Source organism: Camelina sativa, chromosome 2, assembly GCF_000633955.1.
Source record: "Camelina sativa cultivar DH55 chromosome 2, Cs, whole genome shotgun sequence".
Taxonomy (NCBI): Eukaryota; Viridiplantae; Streptophyta; class Magnoliopsida; order Brassicales; family Brassicaceae; genus Camelina; species Camelina sativa.
In genome coordinates this window covers 19,037,791-19,060,425 of record NC_025686.1, presented here as the reverse complement: position 1 = coordinate 19,060,425, position 22,635 = coordinate 19,037,791, and the positions used below count along the sequence as shown (strand labels likewise).

The following is a 22,635-nucleotide window of genomic DNA, read 5'->3' as shown; positions in this document are numbered from 1 at the left end:
TGGAGACATCTCGCAAACCAAATCAAAAGAAAGTTCGGTTGGGAAGAGTAACCCTAGACAATGAAGTGAAATCCATTCCTTTCTAGACATAGACGATAGTTGCAAGGAATTCTCCAGGACATTGAGTATGGGGAACTTTGTAGTCAATTCCATCCCTGAATTGTTCGGTTTTGTATCAGTAGTTATCAAGAGATTTTTTAGGGTTTGGCAAGATGGGGACAAACAATCAGAAGTGTTCTTCATTATGTATGTACACGATATAGAAAATATAATCTATAATATATGTGGTGTATATAGTATTATAAGTTACATAAATACATATATCAAAGGTAAAACGGTAGAAATTCTACAAATGTCTCTTTAACAAAGGATCTCAAGCAAGCTAAGACCCAGATTCTCTCTCTAACTTATGAAGAATAAAATTAAAGCAAAACCCAGAATCATTAGAACAATATAATCATGAGATATATAGGCACTGATAATCAAAGGATTCATGAATTACATTAACCAAAATCACAAAACAGATGATTTGAAATTAAGAATGGAAAATTACATGAGGTGAACAAAAGCCGCAACAGCTATAAGATACCTCTAAACTGAAAATCTCAAAGAGACATAAACGATAATCACGGGGCCCCAAATCTTCTTCTAGCTGATGCTAATCAAGATCTCTTTCTTTTGAGGACCCTCTTTATCATCCCTATATTGTCAAGTCTTCAGCCACCACAGCAGCTTTGTTCTTTCCCTTCGAGATGGGACTTTTCGAGTGACTAGTGCCTGTACCATTTTCTTGTAAAGAAAACAAATCATGAGAAAGATTAGTAGCAATAAAAAGATGAATCAAGCCAGTTTCTAGCAACAAAATGGTATTTAGACACACGAGGACGGCAACTTACTGGAGTCATGATCTTTTTTGTGGTTCTTCTGCTGCTTCTCCGAATCTTGGTCCTCCTTGGGGGTGGTAGTTCGGTGACCGCCAAGGGTATGAGGATGAGGGGTTAGGAACACTCTGTTGCACAAATTACAGAGGTAGAGCTTACTGTTATACTTGGGCGGATTTTTCACGGCCAAAACAACACTTCTGAGTTTTTTATCATGTTTGTGTGGTGAGGAGGTTGAAGAAGGCATAGATGATAATTGGTTCTTCATATTGTAAAAAAACTTTGCTGAGAATTAGAAGCGATGTCCTCTTATCTCTTTTGTGGTTTGGGAGAGAAGGAGACCTATTTGTTGAGAGGATTAATGGGAAATAACACTATTTATTAGTGTGTTTCACACATTAAAAGGTATAAAATCTCCAAGGCCAAATAATATTTAATTGAAACCATAAACCAACTTTGAATTCATAGTTTTCTTTTAAAGGATATATGGGTGTGTATCTGACTAATTTACAGTTCACTTTTTTTTTTTTTTTTATCAACTACAGTTCACTTTTTTTTTTTGCTGTGGAAAATAATCCAATTTTTACTTGTTGTGTCTTCCAAAAATAATATTTTTGTGAGAACTATGTATCAGTATGCTTTTCATAGTCTGAAATTTCTTTACTCATTTCAAATATAACCATCTATGAATGTTACATTAGACGTAGTTATCGTTAAACTATAAAATAAATTTTAAAACTACCTCTTTAAAATATACTTTTTGAAAATGGTATCTTTTAGTTTGTTAAATTGACCGTTGTAAACTACTAACTCTTTAAAAAATCGAATATAATTTTAAATCGAATATACTATTTATATGTTACTAAAATAAATAAAAAAATAATAACAAAGCAAGTATAGTAATCACAATATATTTTCAATTTTAGGGAGTGATGTTATTTTTCACTTATTTTCTGTATATGTAAATTGAATAATTGCAAATACAAAGAAACATAAACATATTGTATAGAAATTTAAATTTACATTGCTTAAACATTAAAATTTTAGTTTATATTGTAATTACGTCAAATGTGAGAGCAGAATGTCTTGCTCGTTCGTTGAGATCTTTAGTTTAAAAAATATATTTTATAAATTTTTATTTTACGGTTTAGGCAACCAACCTTAGTGTTATCATCTAATTTAATGTTTGATTGAAAAAAAAATATTGTAACTACACTCTCCAGCTATGTCTAGTCAAATGTAGTAAGCAAATTGTAGTAAAGTTGTCATTGTATATGTTTCCCTTTTTTTTTTTGTTTTTTGGACATTTGTATATATTTCACTATTTCAGTTTCTTACTTTCTATGTTTCCTTTTGTTTCTTATTATTATTTTTGTCTTTCTTTTGTCGATATACTTATTAGGGGAAAAAAAAATACATACAACGACAATTTAAAATAATGGTGCACGAACTTTTAAAAAGAGCAGCTTTAATTATTCCTAGAACGTTTTTTTCAGTCATATAATTAGAAAGATATTAACATGAATACCATGAACGCCACTTTAGTGGCCCTATGAAAAAACTATTGGACAAATATTTCCAACATACATTATTTGGCTAACCATTCTTTGTTGGCCAAACCTTAGGTAGTTTTAGCCCACGTTGTGACTTAGGTGTTAGTTCGAGAAGCAAAAGTTAGTGGTCTTTTCTACTGTAGATGTAGAATCTATCCTCATGTAAACCCCTCGCAGTGATAACAAATAGAGAAAGCGATAACTGTAGTCTATAGTTCCAATCTCATCCCATCATAATCGCGACGTCTCAGCCCCTAAAAAGCATATTGTATATTGGCATGCACATATGTGGATCAAAATGGAAAAGCATATGTTGATCGAGTTAAAAACTTATTAAGGCATCGGGTTAGGAGTTGTGTGGTAACTCTCGATGAGATATTGAGATTCCACAAACAGATAAGTGTAGTGCGAATTCAAACTTCACAAACAATAAATGATTCCAATTATTAGAAGACCAAACCGATTATGAAATCACTTGGTTTAGAGCTGGCGAGAGACCACTTCATATTGGAATATATACAATTTCTTTTAGGTTTATTATTCACACACATATACAACGCATAATAGTACCTATAACACCCTCATTAAATTTAGAGTTTGTCGAATTTTGGGATTAATTAGTTCGCAATGACAAACAAATATGAATTTAGAAAATAACGAACCCAAGATTTTTTTTTTTTTTTTTGACAACAACATACAAGATTGACTCAAACGAGCCAATGCGAAGGGAAATTGTTTACATAGGTAACTAAGTGCGGTTCCTTGCGAACTCGTCTCGCCAAATTATCCGCTTTACCATTCTGAGAGCGAGGAATGTATTTCAATGAGAATGAAGCAAACTCCTCTTTGTCCGCCTGTATATCCAGATAAGGCGTAAAAGCAGGCCACGCAGCAGGTGATGACACCATCTTCACCAGATTTGAGCAGTCAGTAAGGAAAATGACAGATTGGTTATCCGCTCCAATCATACAACGCATTGCCCAAATGAGGGCTTCGAGCTCTGCATGAAGAGGCGATAAACTGCGCCGATGATTCGCTGCACCCATAGTAGGGCCTTCCCCGGAAGGTGAAATGCAAAACCATCCTCGACCAGCATACCGATCCGTTTCTTTCCAAGAACCATCTATATAACACACATGACAGAATGTGGCCGTAGGAACCTCATTCCTTCCTCCCCTAGGAACTGACGGAGAGTCAGAACCCAAGTCATGTAATCTATCCTCCCCTTGAGCCGATAGCCAGGCTTTTGCTTCGTCCTCCGCTATACGCAAAAGCGCTAGAGGATTGGAGTCCAAATTACCAAAGAGTTTATCATTACGGGCCTTCCAAATATACCATAGAATCCAGGGAAACACCTCTTGGTTAGTAACCGTAGGGCACCTTGAAAAAAGGAAATCCATGTTTGTAAAGACTGACTCCGCCGGGAAAGTTCCCATGGCTGTCGGAAACTGGGATAAGGCCCAAACCTGCACCGCTGGTGGACACTCGAAAAGAGTATGATTAATCGTCTCATCGTGATCCCCACAAACACCACACACAGAATCACAACTCAGTCCCCGTTTCCGTAAACTCGCTGTGACCGCTACACAACCTGATAGGACCTGCCACATAAAGTGACGAATCTTCGGCGGGCAACGAACCTGCCAAACATGCTTCTGCAAAGGTGTGATATCCGGACCAGGAACCGGCATTGCTGCCTCTGAAGGCATGGATTGAAGTACATGATACCCGGATTTCACTGAATATTTACCAGACTTGGTAAAATGCCAACCCAACAAATCCGGTTTATCCGGTTGTCGCAACGGTAAGGCAGAAATGATAGCTGCATCTTCCGGTACGAATGTAGCCGTCAGCTGAGCTAAATCCCAGGAATTAGAAGTCATGTCAATAAGATTTTGAACGTGAAGCAAAGGGTCAACAGGCGACCCTATGCCTAGTGCTGGTCTCGAGAGTTGAGCAGGGATCCAGGGGTCCTTCCATACTGAGATGGAGGCGCTAGAACCTACCCGTTTAATGAGTCATTTATTAACCAGAGAGCGAGCAGAGATTATACTCCGCCATCCATAAGATGGAGAGTAAGATTTGATCGGATCCAGAGGATCAGAATGTCTGTAATACCGGCCTTTAAAAACACGTGCAAATAAAGAATCCGGGACCGTTATCAAACGCCAGAGCTGTTTAGCCAACAGGGCTGTATTATAATCATCCAAACACCGAAAATCCAAACCTCCGGCATCCTTCCCACGACAGAGCTTATCCCATGCCATCCAATGCAACCCACTAGATGTGCCAGAGGAACTCCACCAGAAATTAGAAATTGCACTCGTCAACTTCTTCGTGACCGTCTTTGGGATCCGGAAACACGACATTACAAAAGTTGGGACAGCTGTAGCAACAGACTTTATCATAACCTCCTTACCACCCTTTGATAAAAGTCTGGCCGGCCACCCACCCACCCGTGTCTGTAACCTATCTTGAACAAAGGAGAAAATCTTCGTCTTTGCCCCACCCAAACTCTCCGGGATACCTAAATAGGAACCCAAGATCATAATAGTATAATAAATATTATCAAGAAATATTGTTTTGGTTGGTAGACTAATCACATCAAATAAAAGTCTTAGTAAATAAAATATGTTTGTGTCCTATAAACATCACATAAATAAACAATGAAATTGGAATCAATATACAACAACAACTCCAAAGTGGAAACAAACATAACAGGTGAGATGGCCATGTGATATATTTTTCCACCCACAACCCTCTCTATGTTATATATATGATGACCAATCAAAACAAAACCACTAAACCATCATATAAACCGATCTTAAATTTTAATTAACCACTTAACCATCAGATGAACCGGTCTATAAATCTTGGTACAATAGTTATTTTCTTCTCTTTATACTTAAACCTTGGATTGACTAGGCAACCGAGTTATTTTAAAATTAAACCGAAACGAAACTAAACCGAACCAAATTCAATTTTGAAATTGAAAAGCAAAACCGATACCATAATCTGAACGGTCCAAAAAGTATTGACCCACCATCTCTCTCTCTTGGTCGCTCGTTACGAAAGGCCAAAGAAAAAGGAAATTTTTTTTGTTTTTCCATCGAGAGGAAGAAGAAGAAGAGAGAGAGAGAGAGATATTGAAGAGCGCTGAAGACGGAAAAGACTGTTTTGACCTTGTCGTCTCCGTAGATCATTTTTTTTTCTTCAGCTCTTCTTCTTCCTCCCTCCTCTTCGTTTGCCGATTCTTCGATTTTTTTTTTTTTTTTTATAATCTATTCCGATATGAACGAGAAAGCCAACGTCTCTAAGGAGCTTAATGCCCGCCATAGAAAGGTTTCTCGAATCTCTCTCTTTTTTTTTTTTTAATTTGCCTCCGAGATTTGTGGATTTGTGGTCATATATTTGAATTTGGTTGTTAATGATCGGTGAGATCGATCCTGGATTTTTGATACGGTCTCAATTCGATTGGATCTGTGTGTGTTTTTTAGCAGCTACTGTTCTTCAATTTTAGGAGATGTTTTTGTATCCTCTCGATCTCTTTGAGCTTTAGGATTATGATTTATATCAGCAATGAAACTCAGAGTATCTATTTCGATTTGTTGTCTATAACGGATCACGATCGGGTTTTTGAATTATATGGTTGTTCTAGTTTCATGGAGCTAGTTTTTGATCTTATAGAAATTCGTTTTCGATTGCTTGGAAAGAATCGGATAAAGGGATCGAAGGAGCTCTTAGTGTCCCTTAGGGATTTTCATTTTTAGTTTGGTAGTCGTTGAGTTATCTGCTGTGTTGAAACTATTGGTTTTAGTTGGGATAGCTGATGCATACATGTGGAGGAATGATGTATGTCAAGTCTTTGACAACTTCGGTGTTCATTGACGAAACTTGTGGCTGCAATGAGAACTTTTGATTCATTTTGGTTTGTGAAACATATTAATTTTGATATAGTCTATAATTTCTGTGTATATATTCTTCTTTATGTTTTGCCTTGTCTGAATATTTTCGTTTATCTAGACTATTGCTTGAGTATTCACTTGATTTTTGGTGCTACTTATTTGCAGATTCTTGAAGGGCTTCTTAAACATCCAGAGAATAGAGAATGTGCTGACTGCAAAACAAAGTATGGTTTTTGTAGCTGATGTGAATTATATCAGCATTGTTGTGCTTGTTCATTTATATATTTGGCTAATACTGTTCCATTTGCTTTGCAGAGGTCCAAGATGGGCTAGTGTTAACTTAGGTATCTTTATCTGCATGCAATGTTCTGGGATTCACAGGAGTCTCGGGGTACACATATCGAAGGTAGTTTCTCAGTTTCCTTTCTACATTTGTTTTCTTGATACTGTGTTATTATATGAAAGCTCAGATACTAGTATGATGAATAACTCATTCCATTTGGCTCAAATTTTCAATTTGGTTTTCTACTGGGGTTTTATATTTACATTTTCATCTTGAATTTTCCATCACAAGAGCTGAAATTTTTTGACATGAATGCATTAAATCTCCTCACCTTCTTGTGCTATCACTGTCGTCTATCCAGTTTACACACGAACATAAGCAGTTCTGTGCAAAATTACATGATTAGGTTTCACCCTCTGACTTTTGTATGAGAAGGGTCCTTCTTGTCAATTAGATGTTAACCTTAGCATTAGCAGCACAAGCTACCTCTCTTCTCTACCAAAACATCTGAGTGTGCTGATGGGTACAGGTTCGATCTGCCACTCTAGACACATGGCTCCCCGAGCAGGTTGCATTTATACAGTGTAAGTGTCTTTCAAACTTGATGCTCTATGGCTAATTCATGGGTTGGTTACGCCATGTAAAGTGTATAATCTTTTACTTGCATGCAGCAATGGGAAATGAGAAAGCAAATAGTTACTGGGAAGCAGAGCTGCCCCCAAACTATGATAGAGTTGGAATTGAGAATTTCATACGGGCAAAGTATGTATCTCTCTTTTCATTGTACAAACGTTTCAGTTAGTTCTACCTTATTGAATTGTCTATCTTGCTATTCATATGGACGCCGGAATCATTCTTGTGACATATGACCTTTCTAGGTATGAAGAGAAGAGATGGGTTTCTAGAGGGGAAAAGGCTAGATCACCCCCTAGAGTCGAGCAGGAACGGCGGAAATCTGTGGAGAGAAGTGGGCCTGGATATGAGCATGGGCACAGTAGTAGTCCTGTAAATTTGTTTGAGGAGAGGAAAACTATTCCAGTATCTAGAACAAGAAATAATGTTGCTGCAACGAGGATAAATCTTCCCGTACCTCCCCAAGGACCCGGTCAGGTACCAAACATACATCGCTGTTGATATGTATAGACAGCCATACCTTTAATTACAATTCGTATTCCTTGATCTTATTTAATAATCTTAGGATATCAGCTTTGAGATCATTATATTTGTCAATGCATATGAAGCAATGCATATGAAGCTGTTAGATCATTATTTAACTCGCTTTGTTTTTAGGGCCTTACAATCTTTTATTGCCACTTTTTAACAGTATACAAAGCCTGATTTTTCTGATAAATGATGCTAAAAAATAACAGGTTATGCCACAGCAGAAAATAGAGTCTGCAGCCGCTCCAGTGGAGACAAAGAAACAAGCAGTAAATGTTGCACCAGCATCAGATCCTCCAAAGGTGGATTTTGCTACTGATCTCTTCAACATGCTATCAATGGATGATTCGACTACAAATACCTCAGAGGCAACTCCTGCCGATGATAATTCATGGGCTGGCTTTCAGTGTATGTATCTCTCTAGCATGTGCATAATTAACATTGTTCGTTCTTCTCTAGAAAATGCTTTGGAGTAATAAATATATTAATTTCTGAACCTTATAATTGTAGCCGCTGGAAGTGGTCAAACAGCAGAGAAAGTTGTCACAACGAAGCCGGATGAGAGCAGTTCTCCTCCAGCTCCAGCTACTGGGATTGAGGATTTGTTTAAAGACACACCTAATTTGACAGCCCAACCACAGAAAGATGTGAAAGGCGATATCATGAGCCTATTTGAGAAGGTAGATACTTAGTCAATTATATACTCTCCTCACATTTACTTAATTACGTCTTTGTTGGGTCTACCTACCTTCCTACTGATAATCAGCTTCCAAGTTTCTATTTTTTTGTATGGTTATGTAACTTACAAGTTACTAAGATATCGACTGATTCTTTCAACACAGATTCTTTGATTTGTCTCTTTTCTCACTTACTAAGATTCCTTCAACGATGAACATTTGGAATTCCAGACCAAAGTCAAGTGATATAACTCTGTGTGTTCCATTTGTTGCAGACAAATATAGTGTCGCCTTTTGCCATGCATCAGCAACAGGTTGCTATGCTTGCTCAGCAGCAAGCCCTGTACATGGCTGCAGCAAAAGCAGCAGGAGGCACTCCAAACGGCGTGAATCAACAAGCTGTTGCTAATGCTCTTAACTTAGCTTCTGCAAATTGGTCAAACACTGGTGGATACCAGATCCCCGGAATGACTAACCCAGCAGGTGGTCAAGCTGATCTCCAGAAACTTATGCAAGTAAGATCTCCCATTTGCCTTTTTTTAGCAAGTTCTATATTATCATTGACCAAGTTCTTGCAAAATACTCACCATTTCTTGCTTCTCTGTTATCTCGCCTTAACTTTAGAACATGAACATGAACATGAACGCAAACATGAACATGAGACCTGCGCAACCGCAAGAAAACACTCTACAATACCCGTCTTCCAGGTGTGTACACAATACTGAATCTCTCTGTCTGTTTCGTTTGAAAACATCAAATTGTGAAACAGTATCCTTTCATTCCATTTGTGTGTCACATCTGATTATACTATACTAAATCAAATCTTATATTAACATGCCCCGACTGGGGAAAGAGTGCTTTCTTGTTTTCATGAATCCACTGTGTCAAGTTCAATTTGTGACACCTTGTGATAGATTATCAAAACTGCTTAACCCAACTCTCACATGATCTTTTGGTTGTTTATTACTGATGCAGCTTCTACACAATGGGACAAGCTAATCCGGTGAACGGTTCGACCCCAAACTCAACCGGTAAACCTCAGTCATCATCCGCGGCACAACCAACAAACACCACACCATCTTCTCAATCAGGCAAAGACTTTGATTTCTCTTCCTTGATGGATGGAATGTTCACAAAACATTGATCAAGAGAGAGAGACTATTCTGAATTTGCCTTTTCATGCATCTTTGTTCTAAATTTGAAGAACCAAAAGAATATATATATACAATCATCCCTGGACAGTTTCTCTGTTAAACATTTTTTTTTTTTTTTGTTTCTTTCTTTGGAACTGTATGTTGTAGCAGCCGGGATTTGATTTATGATTTTTACTCGATTGCTGAAAGATTAATAGATGTAATTCTTGAAAAGAAAGAAAAAAATGAGATTTATCCATGTGATGTTGAATGTCATTATGGGTGTGACCGCCACAAATCCTGGATTGTTCTACACCACATACTGCTTTTTTGTGTTTTATCTATTTTTGTTTTTGGTAACAGTTTCAAAATTTCGTCAATATTTCTTATAAAATTTTATAAACAAATAATAGTTTATATATACGTATTATCTAGACGGAGTTTATATATTTGATGTTTCTAAATGTGTTAATGCCCAAAATCTATCCACTTATTTGTAGATGTATTACATAACATTTTTCGATTGTTTTAGTCATATCCTTTGTGTTTAAGAAATAAATCAGTTTCGAAAATAAACATAGCTTTATTTTGGGACTGTTTGTAAACGCAAGAAGTGTTTATTTTTTCCGTTTTCACCATATTTCGTGTGTGTTCACTGTTCACTTTTTTTTTCTATAACTAATTAGTATTTTTAATGTTTGAACCGAAAAAAAAACCCACACATGCATATAAACGTTACATTCACAATATAAATTAGTTAAGCCAAACCATATATATAATATAGTCATTGCTTTGGAACATGAAGTTTGTAAGTTGTGACATACCAATTTTTTGGAATTAAGCAAAACAAAGAAACGGTTCGAAAAGCCTTTAAGACAAGAAAACAAATTAATCAACCTTTATTGGTAAGATCAATAAAGGCGACGTGTTGATATTGAACTAGTTTCTTGTTATGGTATGGACGGCTGTTTTAGCCTTTATAAAGGTTTGAGTTTGGCTCATTGTCGGGCTCTTTAGTCAAATGGCTTAAAAGCTCATCCTCCACCACAATTTTTGTGTAGTACCTCCCACTCGCCGCTAACCTTTGTTTACCTTTTTCGGTTACAAGCTAAGATGTTTTATTAGAAAGAATTCGTGAACCAATTCAATTCTAGATAAGCGTTACAATGAGTTTTTTATTATGCAAGCAATCCGTATACCGTAAGTACTTTTATGATATTCTAAAATCTTGATAAATGTTTAATGTAAATTGTAAACTATAAAATCTTCAAGACGCAATAGATCGTCAAAAAAAAAAAAACAAATCTTCAAGACGCAATATGCAACGGTGATAAATCCTCGCTTGATAGCAAAGTTAAATCTTCAAATGAAGTTGTACATTTCATTTGTTATTACTATTTTCTTTGTATTTTTGTTTTCTTTTACACGTCGATGGTCTTGATCTAAATATCTAATCTATATATAAAGTTACATTTTCCTCTCTTCTGGTGCAGCCACCTCATCCACTTTTCTTAAATATTTTGATGGATTTTCGGATTTCCTTAGCCCAAAGTTTTCAGGCCCAAACCATTTTTCCAATCCTATCGACTAAACCTATTAATGCCTCTCCTCCGCACTGTCAAAGACGACGCTCCATCTTCATCGGTTTCTCCCCTCCTTCTTTGATCTTCTTTGATTATCCAGGCATGGGGAATGAGTAAATAATCTATGTGTGTCGTCGGAACCGAATGTTGTTGTTGAAATCAGCGGATTGAATCAGTATTCCAATTCGCGAGTTTCATCAAAGGATCGACATTAATTTGCGAAAACCAATATCAGCGATGAGCCGTGAGGGCTTCTCGGTTCTTCAAATCTCAGGTAACTTCTTTTAATTCACCTTTCTTTTTAATTCCTCTGTAGTGTTTTTCCATTTGCGTTTTGTTGGACGACATTGATTTTATGTGATTCTCTAGATCAGTTCTTAGCTGCCGCCATTGATGCTACTAAAAAAGCTGGACAGGTCTCTCTCTCTTAATCGATCTCCTTGGGTTTTGGTCGATCTTCTGCGTAATCATGATTTAATTTGTCTTATTTTGTTTCATTCTGCAGGTCATTCGTAAAGGGTTTTACAAGACCAAACATGTTGAACACAAAGGCCAGGTTTTTTTTCTAATTTTTTCTCTCTGCTCTTATAACTTTTTTGCAAGTTTGCATCTTTCTTTCATCTCATACAAATCATACATAGTTGGAATGACTACTTCTAATCATTGAGTGTCAATTTTGTTTTAAATTAATCTTCATTGGTTCATGAAATTGTTGTTTTTAGGCGGATTTGGTGACGGAGACCGATAAGGATTTGAAGATTCGTCTTTAATCATCTCAAGCAGCTTTTCCCAACCACAAGGTGATTTATTATTCCTTTTTTTGTTGAATTCCCCTTTTGTTAGCTCCGCCTTATCATGAGAGTTTGGCTATGGAATTAGCTTATTGGAGAAAAAACTGCTGCTGCATTCGGTGTGACAAAAAAAACTTGGATTGTTTATCCTCTTGATGGAACTTCTAATTTCGTTTGCGGGTGCGACACCTCAGTTCTTGGTCTGAAACATCGTTTCAACTTTGAATTGTAAGTTAGTACATATTCTCCATCTTTTCTAATCACTTTATTAGTGAGCATATGTCTCCATCGTTTCAACTCTATTTTTCTTTTATTAGAAACTAGAAGATACATTGAAAAATTTTCAAAACCCAATGAAAAAAGCAAAGTGATGAGTCAATGATCCCTTCAAAAGATCAGAGCTCTATTCAAGTTGTTTCTTCAGGAGGGAGAGTTGTTGTTACCGGGATGGTATCCCTTGCTGGTTCTAGAATTCAGGTTTCCTATGTTTCTCATGTAAAAAGAAGCCGTCCAAGGGAAAACAATCAAACATAATGACACTTGGGGTATGTCTCTGTTGCTCATGCCCTTCAATATCTTAATTGACCCCATTCCTTTTCATATGAGCTATGAAAATCTTTCCATATATCTGGCCCGTTCTAGATGATCAATTTCTATTGTTACACACTGGAAAAAGAATAAAGAAGAATTTATCTTTTACTGTGCTAGCAGATGTCAATGTAATTAAGGATAATGTAGTTTACCTGAACATTTTATAGGAATTTCATTCCAAGTCATGGGAGGTGAAAGCTACTCCAAACAAGAGTAACCTGAATTCAAATCTCTCTCAGTGGAACAATGATGTGAACCGAGTTTCAGGTGTCAAATCTGCTTCAGGACCTTTCAAGAAAGAAGTAAGATCACTTAGTCATTCTATATGACTTAACCATTTCTATTATAGTGGATACAACTTTTTCGATACATAATCCATATTTTTGCAATTTTATCTTTTGAAAGTTTTCATTAAACTTTGAGGAAAATGGTCTCATTCTCATTCTCAATTTGCAATTTTATATGCCGAATTACTTGGATTTCTGGTATGACACAGTTGCTCACTGCTTTTTCTATTTTGGTTATCACAGCAGCAAGGACCATTTAAAACCGATTTTCAATGAGGTGGATCAAGACTACATGGAGTCAGAGAACTTAGACTCATCTGGAGATAGCTCAGACGAAAATAATCGCGTTGATCTTCCACACAGTGCAATGAGAAGGAAGCATCATCGAGCTTGGACTGTCACTGAAGTTAAAAAAACTTGTCGAAGGTGTGACGAAATATGGAGTAGGGAAATGGTCTGAGATAAAAGGTTTCATTTTCATCATTCGTGTACCGTACCCCTGTGGATCTCAAGGTTGGTTCAACATAAACTGCCTCTACTCAATATTATTAGTCCTCATGTTTATTTTGTTCGCTAACACTACACATGTCTCTCATGATAGGACAAATGGCGAAATTTACGAAGAGCATGCTTTTCTCAAACTCCGTCAAACAAGATGGTTAGCACTTACCGAGATGATTTTTTAAATATAAAACAGAGTCAAGTTAATGTATAATTATATTTGGTGTTAGACTCAATCAGTGAATAGTCGTGTTTTTGCAGGGAGGTCCAAAGAAGCAGGGGTCAATGGCCATTCCTACACAGATTATGTTGCAGGTAACAGAGCTTGCTCAGAAACAGTCACCGGTTCGCAAGGGTAGTAGAGTAGTAGTGAAGGGATCATTAAGAAATGGTTTCTTGTAGGGTTTTGTTTCGTATAAATTGACTGGCCTGGATGTGAGATTAACTACTCTTTTAGTTTTGATTTTGTAGACTTAAAGGTATTGTGATTTAAACCGGATTACTAACTGGTGTTATTGTAATTGATATGAGATGGTTCCTTACTATGTGTTTTCGTGCAAAATGTTGAAAGTTGAGAAAGCAAATTCCACTGTAGACCAGTAACGTTTAAAACACGGCGTTTAGTATCTAACAAAACCAGATAATCAAATTCCACCCCAAACCATACCGAATTAATTTGTATTATATATATAAGCCATGGATGCGAGAGGGCAAAAATTGCATAGGTTGGTATCGTAGATATGGGAGAACACATAAAACGACATGATGATTCACAAAAGAACGTGAACAAAAAGGTTGCAACTGAAAAGTCACATCTTTTGGTTTAGTCAATTTTTGACAATAAATAAAACTAATCTCAACCATTGGATTAGAAATATGATCTATTAGACCCTCAAAAATAGGTTTACTATTATACAGTAAAACCTCTAATAATTAATACTCTATAAATTAATGAATATTGTAACTTAAAAATTTTGATGTTCCCAAGTCTGATAAGATAACAAAATTTGATAAGATAATAAGATAACAAAATTTGATAAGATAATAAGATAATACTTTTTTAAAATTCTCATGTAAAATATGGTCTCAATAATATCGTAAATTAATAATCATGTAAATTTACAAATATATATGTTCGTATATGTACTTTTTAGAATTTTGAATTTTCTCATAGAGCTCATATCTATAAAAAAATTTGTTATGTTATATTTTTAAATTATAATGATAGATTATACTCTATAACATGTCATAAAAATAGCAAAGTTTTTTTTTAAAAAAATTTCAATTTCTACATATGCATCATTTTCATCTTGATATTTTTATAGATTATTTGTAATTTATTGTCAGTAATGTTTTCTAAATATCATAAATTCAATTCTAAATTGATACATTGGAAAGTCTAATCTTATATTTTGCTAAAACTGTCTCAATTCATAATTTTTAAAAATTTAAACAATTAAAAAATATATCTAAAAATTAATAATTATTAATTTACACTATAAAATAAATAATATTAATATCACTATAAATTAGTACACTGTTGGTCCCAACATTATTAATTTATAGAGGTTTTACTGTATATTGATGTTTATTCAGTCAATTTTTCAACTCGGTGGCAAACGCGAAGATTATGATGATGATGATGGTCTTTTCAAAAAAGTTGTTGTGATTGTGGCAACCCGTCCCGTTGACCCCACTAGCCCACCGCTAGCTTGTCCCCATAGACCCGAAGCTGGCCCTGCAGGACATCGATCCTAACCCCTCACTAGGCAAATGAAACTATTCATCCAAATCCACAGTAGGTCAAGTCAATTGGTGGCAACTTGTCTTGTGGGAAGGTTGTTAAAGAGTGGAGACCAGGATTCAAGAAACGTCTGGTGCACCAATAAACTACTGTGGATTTGGATGAATAGTTCGATTTTTATGTAACAACCCGTCCCGTTGACCCCACTAGCCTCCCGCTAGCTTGCCCCTATAGGTCCGAAGCTGGTCATGCAGGGCATCGATCCTTACCTCTCACTGGGCAAATGGAACTATTCATCCAAATCCACAGTAGGTTATCGGTGCGCCAGGCGTTCCTCGAACCCTGGTCCCCACCCTTTAACAACCTTACCACAGGACAAGTTGCCACCAATTGATCTGTTAAACAAAAAAATAATCTACAAAACCAATCTAAAAACACTCTAATCAAACAAGTGCAAAGAGAATTATTTTCTAATCGAACATGAATAGTTTTTTAAAAAAATATCCAACAAACAACATAAACACCCAAATCAAATACAAAAACATGAATTTACATAATCAAAAATTAATATACACAAAAAAATCTAAAATATACCTTCATTTAACTCCCGCGCGTAGTGCGGGTCAATTGCTAGTACAAACATAAACTATACAACACATGAAACCACGGTGGACTTTAACCTTACTTATTTGGTTATTAAAAGAGAAATACCATGTCGGGCTTGTACCGACCTTAGGGCAGAAGTTTGAAGTTAAAAAGTTCTACACCATATAGAGGATAAAGCCAATATTTTATGCATAAGAACTAAAAAGAATAGACGATATCACAAAAATCCAAAATGGTCGGTAGAGTTTTGTTGTGCTTCTTGACCCGTAACGCGATACATATCTATCATGAGAGTTTGAATTGTCAAATCAAAATCTACTATTAATATAAGCACTGATATTGCAAACAAAATTGAACGTTTGGAATTTGAGAATGATGTTTACGTCTATATATGCATCCAGCTCAATTATTTTCATTTAAGATTTGCGCATGTCCTTATCTAAAGCATTATTCACATACATCATAATTCGCATTCTCACTCTGATTTTTCAACTATCAATTTTTACAATGTCAATGAAAAATTGGCCTACACTACCTACAAATCCTAGCTCAACAGTAACTACTACATCTTTTTTATTTGTTTCTTTTCCTAACACAATGATTGTAACTTAAACAAGTTGAATGATTTGAGGGTTAAACAAAGAAATTTAATAATATTAAATGAAATCATTCAAAACCATATAAATTCTTGTAAACACTTCGAAATAATTAAAAAGCCAATATCCTTGCATTAGAAAATATAAATCCAAAAATCAACGGTACGACTTGGTAACGTACGTGGTAGATTCTCGTATCTCTCAATTCATAAAATATTGTCATCAAAAAATATATTGTTGCAAATGTTAGGCAAGCTTCATTTATTATTTTATTACATTATACACATCAAACTTAGAACAGAAGCATCAAAACCCCAAACACACCACGTGTCACTCATATGTAAAGCCTCCATCACCATAATGGGCCCATGTATGATTCTGTTTTAAAAGGCCCATACAACACTGACCACATTTTTTAAATCCTCTATATAAATACACATCTCTCACAAAGCTTTATTTTACTTTTGTTTTGTAGATAAGAACCAAACCACCGAACTAAACAGTAAACACACAATTTTGAAATTCCCAAAGCCAAATTCAATTCAATGCCTCTTCTTCTCCTTACCTCTTTCTTTAAATCTACCGCCACCGTCGTAATCGCCGGCGTTTTATCCATCGCGGCGGCGGTGATTTTCACGGTTCCTCCAGTTTCGCATTTCGTGGTTTCTTCTTTTCCGATCGTATACGATAACACTGTCTTCCTCTTGAAACCACCGTACCTTTACTTAGTTATCAACTGTATCATCGTTTCCATCGTCGCTACTTCTAAGCTCACTCATTATAAATCATCCTCCTCCTCCGTAGATGAGATTTTGGAAGTTGTGACGCCGGTGGTACTGGTACCGGTTCAGGTACTACCTTCTAGTTCTGATATCGATACCGGTTATTTAAACGTGGTTGATCATGTTGTTTCTGGTTATACCGGATTTGTTGAGAAAACCGATGATGATGCCCCGGTTAATCAGACGGTTGGAGAAGATAATCTGAAGTTTCCAGAAGTCGTTCGTGAGATTCAGCATACGGAGATGTCAAAACCGAGTAGTGACTCCCCGGAACCGGAGCCGGAGAAGGTAAAACCAAAGAATGTTTCGCCGTCGGAGGTTTCGATTCCGAAGCATAGTACGAGAAAACCGCCGAGATTTAACCAGCAAAAACCGATTAAATCTGGTTCTGAAGGTATAATTTTTGAATTTTGGGTTTTAAGTTCCGGTTCGAAATCCGGGTGAGGGCAAAATCGTAAATTAATATATTTTCTGCAGGTGGGAATAAAAAGTCAGCAGCGGCGTTGGGAGTGACAAAGCCACTGAAGAGGGAAGACACGCTGGAGACGACGTGGAAGAAGATAACGGAAGGACGTTCGACGCCGTTAACGAAGCACCTGACTAAATCCGACACGTGGCAAGAAAGAGGTCACGCGCCAAAACAAAGCTCACCAGAGGAGGAGAATAAGAAGAAGAAGAAGAAGGAGAAGATGACCAAGTCCGATAATTTAAACGACGTGAATGAGGAGAAGACGGTGTTGTTGAAACGTGAGCCGTCGCCGGGGCAGGAGGAGCTGAATCGGCGTGTTGAAGCGTTTATCAAGAAGTTTAACGAAGAGATGAGATTGCAAAGACTAGAATCTTTGGCTAAATACAACGAAATGGTAAATGGAGGGACTCGTTTGTAAATTTTCTCTTTTTTTTTTTTTTTTTTTTTTTTTTTGGTTTAGCTGTCGTCGGTGAAGGAGAAAATGACGGTACGGTACAGTCGCAAAAGTTGACTTGACTTGCTTTTTTAGGGGTTTATGATTTTCGTCGAGGGAACAAAATTTTCAAAAATAATGCAAAAGATGTGTTATTTATGTGATTGTTAATGTTTCTTGGCGTCGAAAATGAAATGTGAACAGTAGTGACTAGTGTAGTGATCGAATCTATTGTTTTTCTAATCATTGTAATATTACATTATACACAATACTTTATATACTTAATGTTTTTTTTTATATATATGTAAAATACTTACATGACCATGGTAGCAGCAGGAAATAGCCTATCTAAGAAAGTATACAAACCTCCTCCAAGTAGAAGAGAACCACTGTAGCAACAACATATAGAAAAATGGAACCAAATTTAGTGAATTAGGACTATGATTCATTTATAGCTGTACGATGCCTTTACTTTAATATTACCTTATGGGATTGATCCATGCAGAGACCTTTCGCAACGAAAGTAAGCTCTGAAGCAATTCAAGATAAGAGTAACATCATATTACTATAATAAAATTAACTAAGAAAGTTGCGTTTTACTATTTGGTGAATAAAGATAAACTACCTGTAAAGCTCCGGCAAAAGAAGCAGCGACAGATTCTATTGATTGGCAAAATATTAGATTCATGTAACTTTATAGTTAAAGTGAGAGAGAGAAAGTGCGATAAAGTGAGATAAAGTGCGATTTCAATTGTTCTAACCGTCCGGTGGCCTCACGCCTCCGGCGAGAATTTCTTCTTCCTCCCTCCTCTTCCTTTCTTCCATATACCAGTGTACCGATGGTGAACCCAGATCCCCCCGACCCAGATCTAGGGTCTGACGTTGTCAACCTTCCAATTTCAGATTCAGGACTTGAAGATTCTACAATTCCTACTCCAGATCTAGCCCAACGAATCGAGAGTTCCTCTTCCACCCTTGTTAAAAGGGCCGAATCTGTTGTTGCTCCACCTCAAGAGAGTCGATCTGATTCTGCTTTACCTCAGGCAGGGGATGAAGCAGCCGTTCAGATAAAATCCACTCCAGCAATTGTTTCACAAGTAGAGGAGATTTCGCCTCCGATAATTGATGATACTCAGCTACAATGGGCCCAGCGTTTTGATCCCTCGCTCAGGAACCTAAACAAAGCCACTCAACCTACCTTTACCGAAGATGGTACTCCGCGTGTACGTGCTCCAGCTTCTGTCATACTCAAAGCGGCCGATACATGGAAGGAGCATATTGTAGCTCATTTTCATGGAAATCCTCCACCGGCTGGAAAGATATTTGTTGACCTGAACCCTATATGGGGGAAGGATGGTCGCATTAGTATCCGTTGCCTACCAAACGGTACGGTTCTTATCTACATACCATCTGAAGCTACTCGTAAATGGGTTCTTGAGGTTGGGTGTTGGCAAGCGGGTAACTGTCTCTTCACAGCCACAGCTTGGTCTCCAACAGCAACTCTTAGCCCGGTGAAGCTCGTGTCATTACCGATTTGGGTTATACTCAAGGATGTCCCTCCACAGCTGTATTCCTTACCGGGTTTAAGTACGATTGCATCTGGCATAGGGGAACCACTTCATACAGAGAAACACCAGCTTCCCCCTCTAGCTTCCGATACCAGGATTAAGGTAGAAATCCTACTCAAGAAGGTGCTACCCCAATCTGTGTTGGTTGAGGACGATGCGGGGAATGAGGTCCGAATTTGGGTTGAATACCCTCGGCTCCCACCAAAATGCGACTTCTGTGGTGAGTTTGGTCACCTTTATCACCGTTGTCCTGTAGCTCCGCCCATCTCCTCCAACAAATCATCAACCACTTCAGCTGAACTTTCAATCAAACCAGCTCAACTCTTGAAAGAAACAGCACCGAAGGGAGGAGTATCATCCACTTCTTCAGCTCCAAATGCACCGCCTTCTCAACCGGCTCCCAAGGCCACTCATCGCTACCTGGACTCTCCAGCCACTGATCCTAGGAGTGAATGGACAGTGGTTACTCGACGTTCTCGTTCCCCAAATAAGATGGGAGATGTTAATTCTGGAGAGAAGGTTAGCTCTCCCTTAACGGAAACTCGTCTAAAAGATGCTGGCCCAGATAAGAAGAGTAGAGAGGTGGTCCACCTGGATGCGAAGAGGACAGAAGTGATGATTTTGGTTACTGGAACAAAGGCAAATTCTGGGGAGGATGGGGGAGGTAATCCTTCGTCCTCACGAACTCAACCTATGTTGGCTGGGAATGCTCATCCAGTGGATCCAAAATCTCGGAAAGGTTCCTCTAAGCAAGTTAAGTCGGGGAAGAATGTAGGTAGCTCTATAAGTGGACGGCACTCTGCCAAGGGTCGTCCCCATCATAATGCTTGAAAGCTCTGCTTTCACAGCCTTTTGTCCACCTTCTATGATGATGAAGATTTTTTGCTATAATACAAGGGGTTTCAACTCATCCTCAAGGCAGCATCAACTTAAGAGTTGGGTTTTGTCGCATAGGCCTCTTATAGGAGGTATTTTGGAAACTAGGGTCCAGGAACAGAATGCGGACCATATTTTGGCACACACTTTTCCAGGTTGGAGGTCAGTCAGCAACTACTCTTCTACTGCTCCTAATGGTAGGATTTGGCTCATTTGGCAACCCTCTTTGAATGTTATCATCTTCAAAAAGACGGATCAGGTCATTACTTGTGGGGTTTTTGATCCATCTACGAATCTTTCCTGTACTGTTTCTTTCGTTTATGCGAGAAACTGTATGGTGGCTAGGCGCGAGCTTTGGTCTGACTTGGAGGAGATTTATCAGTATGGTGCTCAGCGGAACCACCCTTGGTTGATTCTCGGCGACTTTAATCAGATTCTTAGAGCGCAGGATCATTATTCTCTACATCCTTATCCACTACCTTTGGCTGGAATGGCAGAATTCCAAGATTGCATAGACAGCTGCGATCTTCTGGAGTTGGCTGGTTCAGGTGCAAATCATACTTGGTACAACAATCAAGAGGAGAATCCCATAACTAGGAAGCTGGATCGGTGTCTTATAAATGAATCTTGGATAAATTCGTATCCCCACTCCAATGTGTTTTATGATGCCCCCTGTGGTTCTGATCATTCTCCTATGTTGGTTTCTCACTCGAATGATAGGCAGAGAAGGAAAGTACCTTTTAAGTTCTACAACTATTTCACAAGTCACCCTGATTATCCTTCTCTTATACAGAATGCGTGGAATGGGCAAGATCATATTGGCTCCGCAATGTCTAGGCTATGTCAGAAGCTTAAGGAGGTTAAGTTGAGTTGCAAGGCCCTCAACAGAACAGCTTTCAGTAACATCCAAGCCCGTACAGCAGAAGCTCAAGAAGCACTAATGAGAATCCAGTCTCAAATTCTTACCAACCCGACTCAGTCTCTATTTCAAGAGGAAAAGCTTATGAAGAAGAAGTGGTTATTCTTATCCTCAGCTGAGGAATCGTTTCTTAAGCAGAAGTCAAGGATAAGATGGTATACTGAAGGCGACTCTAATACCAAATTCTTCCACAACTCTGTCAAAGCTCATCAGATCAGGAACAAGATTACTGGTCTGCTCAATGACCAGGGGGATAGAATCACTCAGATAGATCACCTTAAGGATCTGATAACTGGATTTTACCAAAAGCTTCTTGGAACCAGGAACACCACAGTGCAACCATTGACAATTGCTGACATACAGAGTTTAACCCAGTTCAGGTGTAGTGCGGAGCTGGCAGCTTCTCTTCAGCTGATTCCTTCACCAGAGGAGATAACTTCAAGTCTCTTCTCTCTCCCGAGAAACAAGGCTCCCGGGCCTGATGGCTTTACTGCAGACTTCTTCATAAATGATTGGGGAACGGTTGGACCGATTGTTTTGGAAGCAGTCAAGGAGTTTTTTATCACTGGGAAGCTCTTAAAGCAAGTAAATGCAACGATAATTGCTCTCATACCAAAAATTACAGTGGCTGAAAAGCTAGGGGATTTCAGACCTGTCTCCTGTTGCAACACCATCTACAAGATTATTTCAAGGATTCTGGCAAGGAGATTAAAATTGTTCACGGACCAGGCGGTGCAAAGGAATCAGGTTGCGTTCATAAGAGGAAGATTGCTTTGTGAAAACGTCCTATTGGCTTCAGAGTTAGTCAATGACTTTCACAAACCAGGGCCAATAACTCGAGGTTGTCTACAAATTGACATATCTAAGGCTTTCGATAATGTGGATTGGGTTTTTCTCACCAACATACTAAAAGCATTTGAACTGCCCTCTACCTTCATCAATTGGTTGGTAACCTGCTACACTACTCCCTCCTTCTCTGTTGCACTCAATGGTGAACTAATAGGCTACTTCCCGGGCAAAAAAGGCCTGAGACAGGGGGACTCCATATCTGCGCCTCTGTTTACCTTGGTCATGGATATCTTATCGAAACAATTGGACATGGCTGTAGCTCAGGGAAGGATTAATCCTCATCCCCAGTGCACAGATCCTCTGATCACTCATTTGAGCTTTGCTGATGATCTCTTAGTCTTCTTTGATGGGTCTGAATCATCATTGGTTGGAATCTTGGGAATTTTGGAGCAGTTCAAGCTAGCATCGGGACTGGGTATCAATCTGGCTAAATCTTGTCTTTTTCTT

The 22,635-nt window shown here is 37.8% G+C and overlaps 3 protein-coding genes and 1 long non-coding RNA gene across 7 annotated transcripts in view; 3 read left to right on the top strand and 1 right to left on the bottom strand.

Annotated features, from left to right (window-relative positions):
• On the top strand, window positions 5,527-9,852 carry LOC104729548 (probable ADP-ribosylation factor GTPase-activating protein AGD5). The gene is made up of 11 exons (XM_010448503.1): window positions 5,527-5,776; window positions 6,505-6,563; window positions 6,655-6,745; window positions 7,152-7,206; window positions 7,294-7,384; window positions 7,501-7,732; window positions 7,993-8,191; window positions 8,294-8,463; window positions 8,736-8,975; window positions 9,085-9,167; window positions 9,436-9,852. The coding sequence occupies exons 1-11, from the start codon at window positions 5,726-5,728 to the stop codon at window positions 9,602-9,604; spliced, it is 1,440 nt and encodes a 479-aa protein (XP_010446805.1). The 5' UTR covers window positions 5,527-5,725; the 3' UTR covers window positions 9,605-9,852.
• LOC104729535 lies at window positions 11,131-13,893 on the top strand. 4 transcript variants are annotated; one of them, XR_758286.2, is made up of 10 exons: window positions 11,131-11,450; window positions 11,551-11,592; window positions 11,682-11,732; window positions 11,899-11,976; window positions 12,056-12,195; window positions 12,285-12,512; window positions 12,726-12,860; window positions 13,092-13,358; window positions 13,447-13,503; window positions 13,608-13,893. It is a non-coding gene; the product is annotated as an uncharacterized LOC104729535 (long non-coding RNA). The 4 variants fall into 4 exon arrangements; XR_758285.2 differs by having other exon boundaries at window positions 11,134-11,450; window positions 13,089-13,358; window positions 13,594-13,893; XR_002035193.1 differs by having other exon boundaries at window positions 11,134-11,450; window positions 11,546-11,592; window positions 13,089-13,358.
• LOC104729517 lies at window positions 16,628-18,271 on the top strand. The gene is made up of 2 exons (XM_010448466.2): window positions 16,628-17,468; window positions 17,552-18,271. Exons 1-2 carry the CDS (start codon window positions 16,838-16,840, stop codon window positions 17,959-17,961), a joined length of 1,041 nt encoding a protein of 346 aa, XP_010446768.1. The 5' UTR covers window positions 16,628-16,837; the 3' UTR covers window positions 17,962-18,271.
• Window positions 18,188-22,635, bottom strand: part of LOC104729526 (cytochrome c-type biogenesis ccda-like chloroplastic protein) — an 8,976-nt gene continuing 4,528 nt past the window's right edge. The window contains exons 11-13 of the mRNA XM_010448478.2: window positions 18,602-18,636; window positions 18,460-18,506; window positions 18,188-18,365 (exon numbers count right to left, since the gene is read on the bottom strand). Coding sequence (XP_010446780.1) covers window positions 18,290-18,365; window positions 18,460-18,506; window positions 18,602-18,636 — 158 coding nt within the window. The 3' untranslated portion in view covers window positions 18,188-18,289. The remainder of the gene's footprint in view (window positions 18,366-18,459; window positions 18,507-18,601; window positions 18,637-22,635) is intronic.

Bases quoted from the DNA above. Each gene is read 5' to 3' on its own strand.
- LOC104729548 (XM_010448503.1), top strand. From the start codon at position 5,726: ATGAACGAGAAAGCCAACGTCTCTAAGGAGCTTAATGCCCGCCATAGA. The intron at 6,746-7,151 runs GTAGTTTCTCAG...TGATGGGTACAG, and splicing joins TCGGGGTACACATATCGAAG to GTTCGATCTGCCACTCTAGA. The intron at 8,192-8,293 runs GTATGTATCTCT...TTATAATTGTAG, and splicing joins TTCATGGGCTGGCTTTCAGT to CCGCTGGAAGTGGTCAAACA.
- LOC104729517 (XM_010448466.2), top strand. From the start codon at position 16,838: ATGCCTCTTCTTCTCCTTACCTCTTTCTTTAAATCTACCGCCACCGTC. The intron at 17,469-17,551 runs GTATAATTTTTG...TATTTTCTGCAG, and splicing joins GATTAAATCTGGTTCTGAAG to GTGGGAATAAAAAGTCAGCA.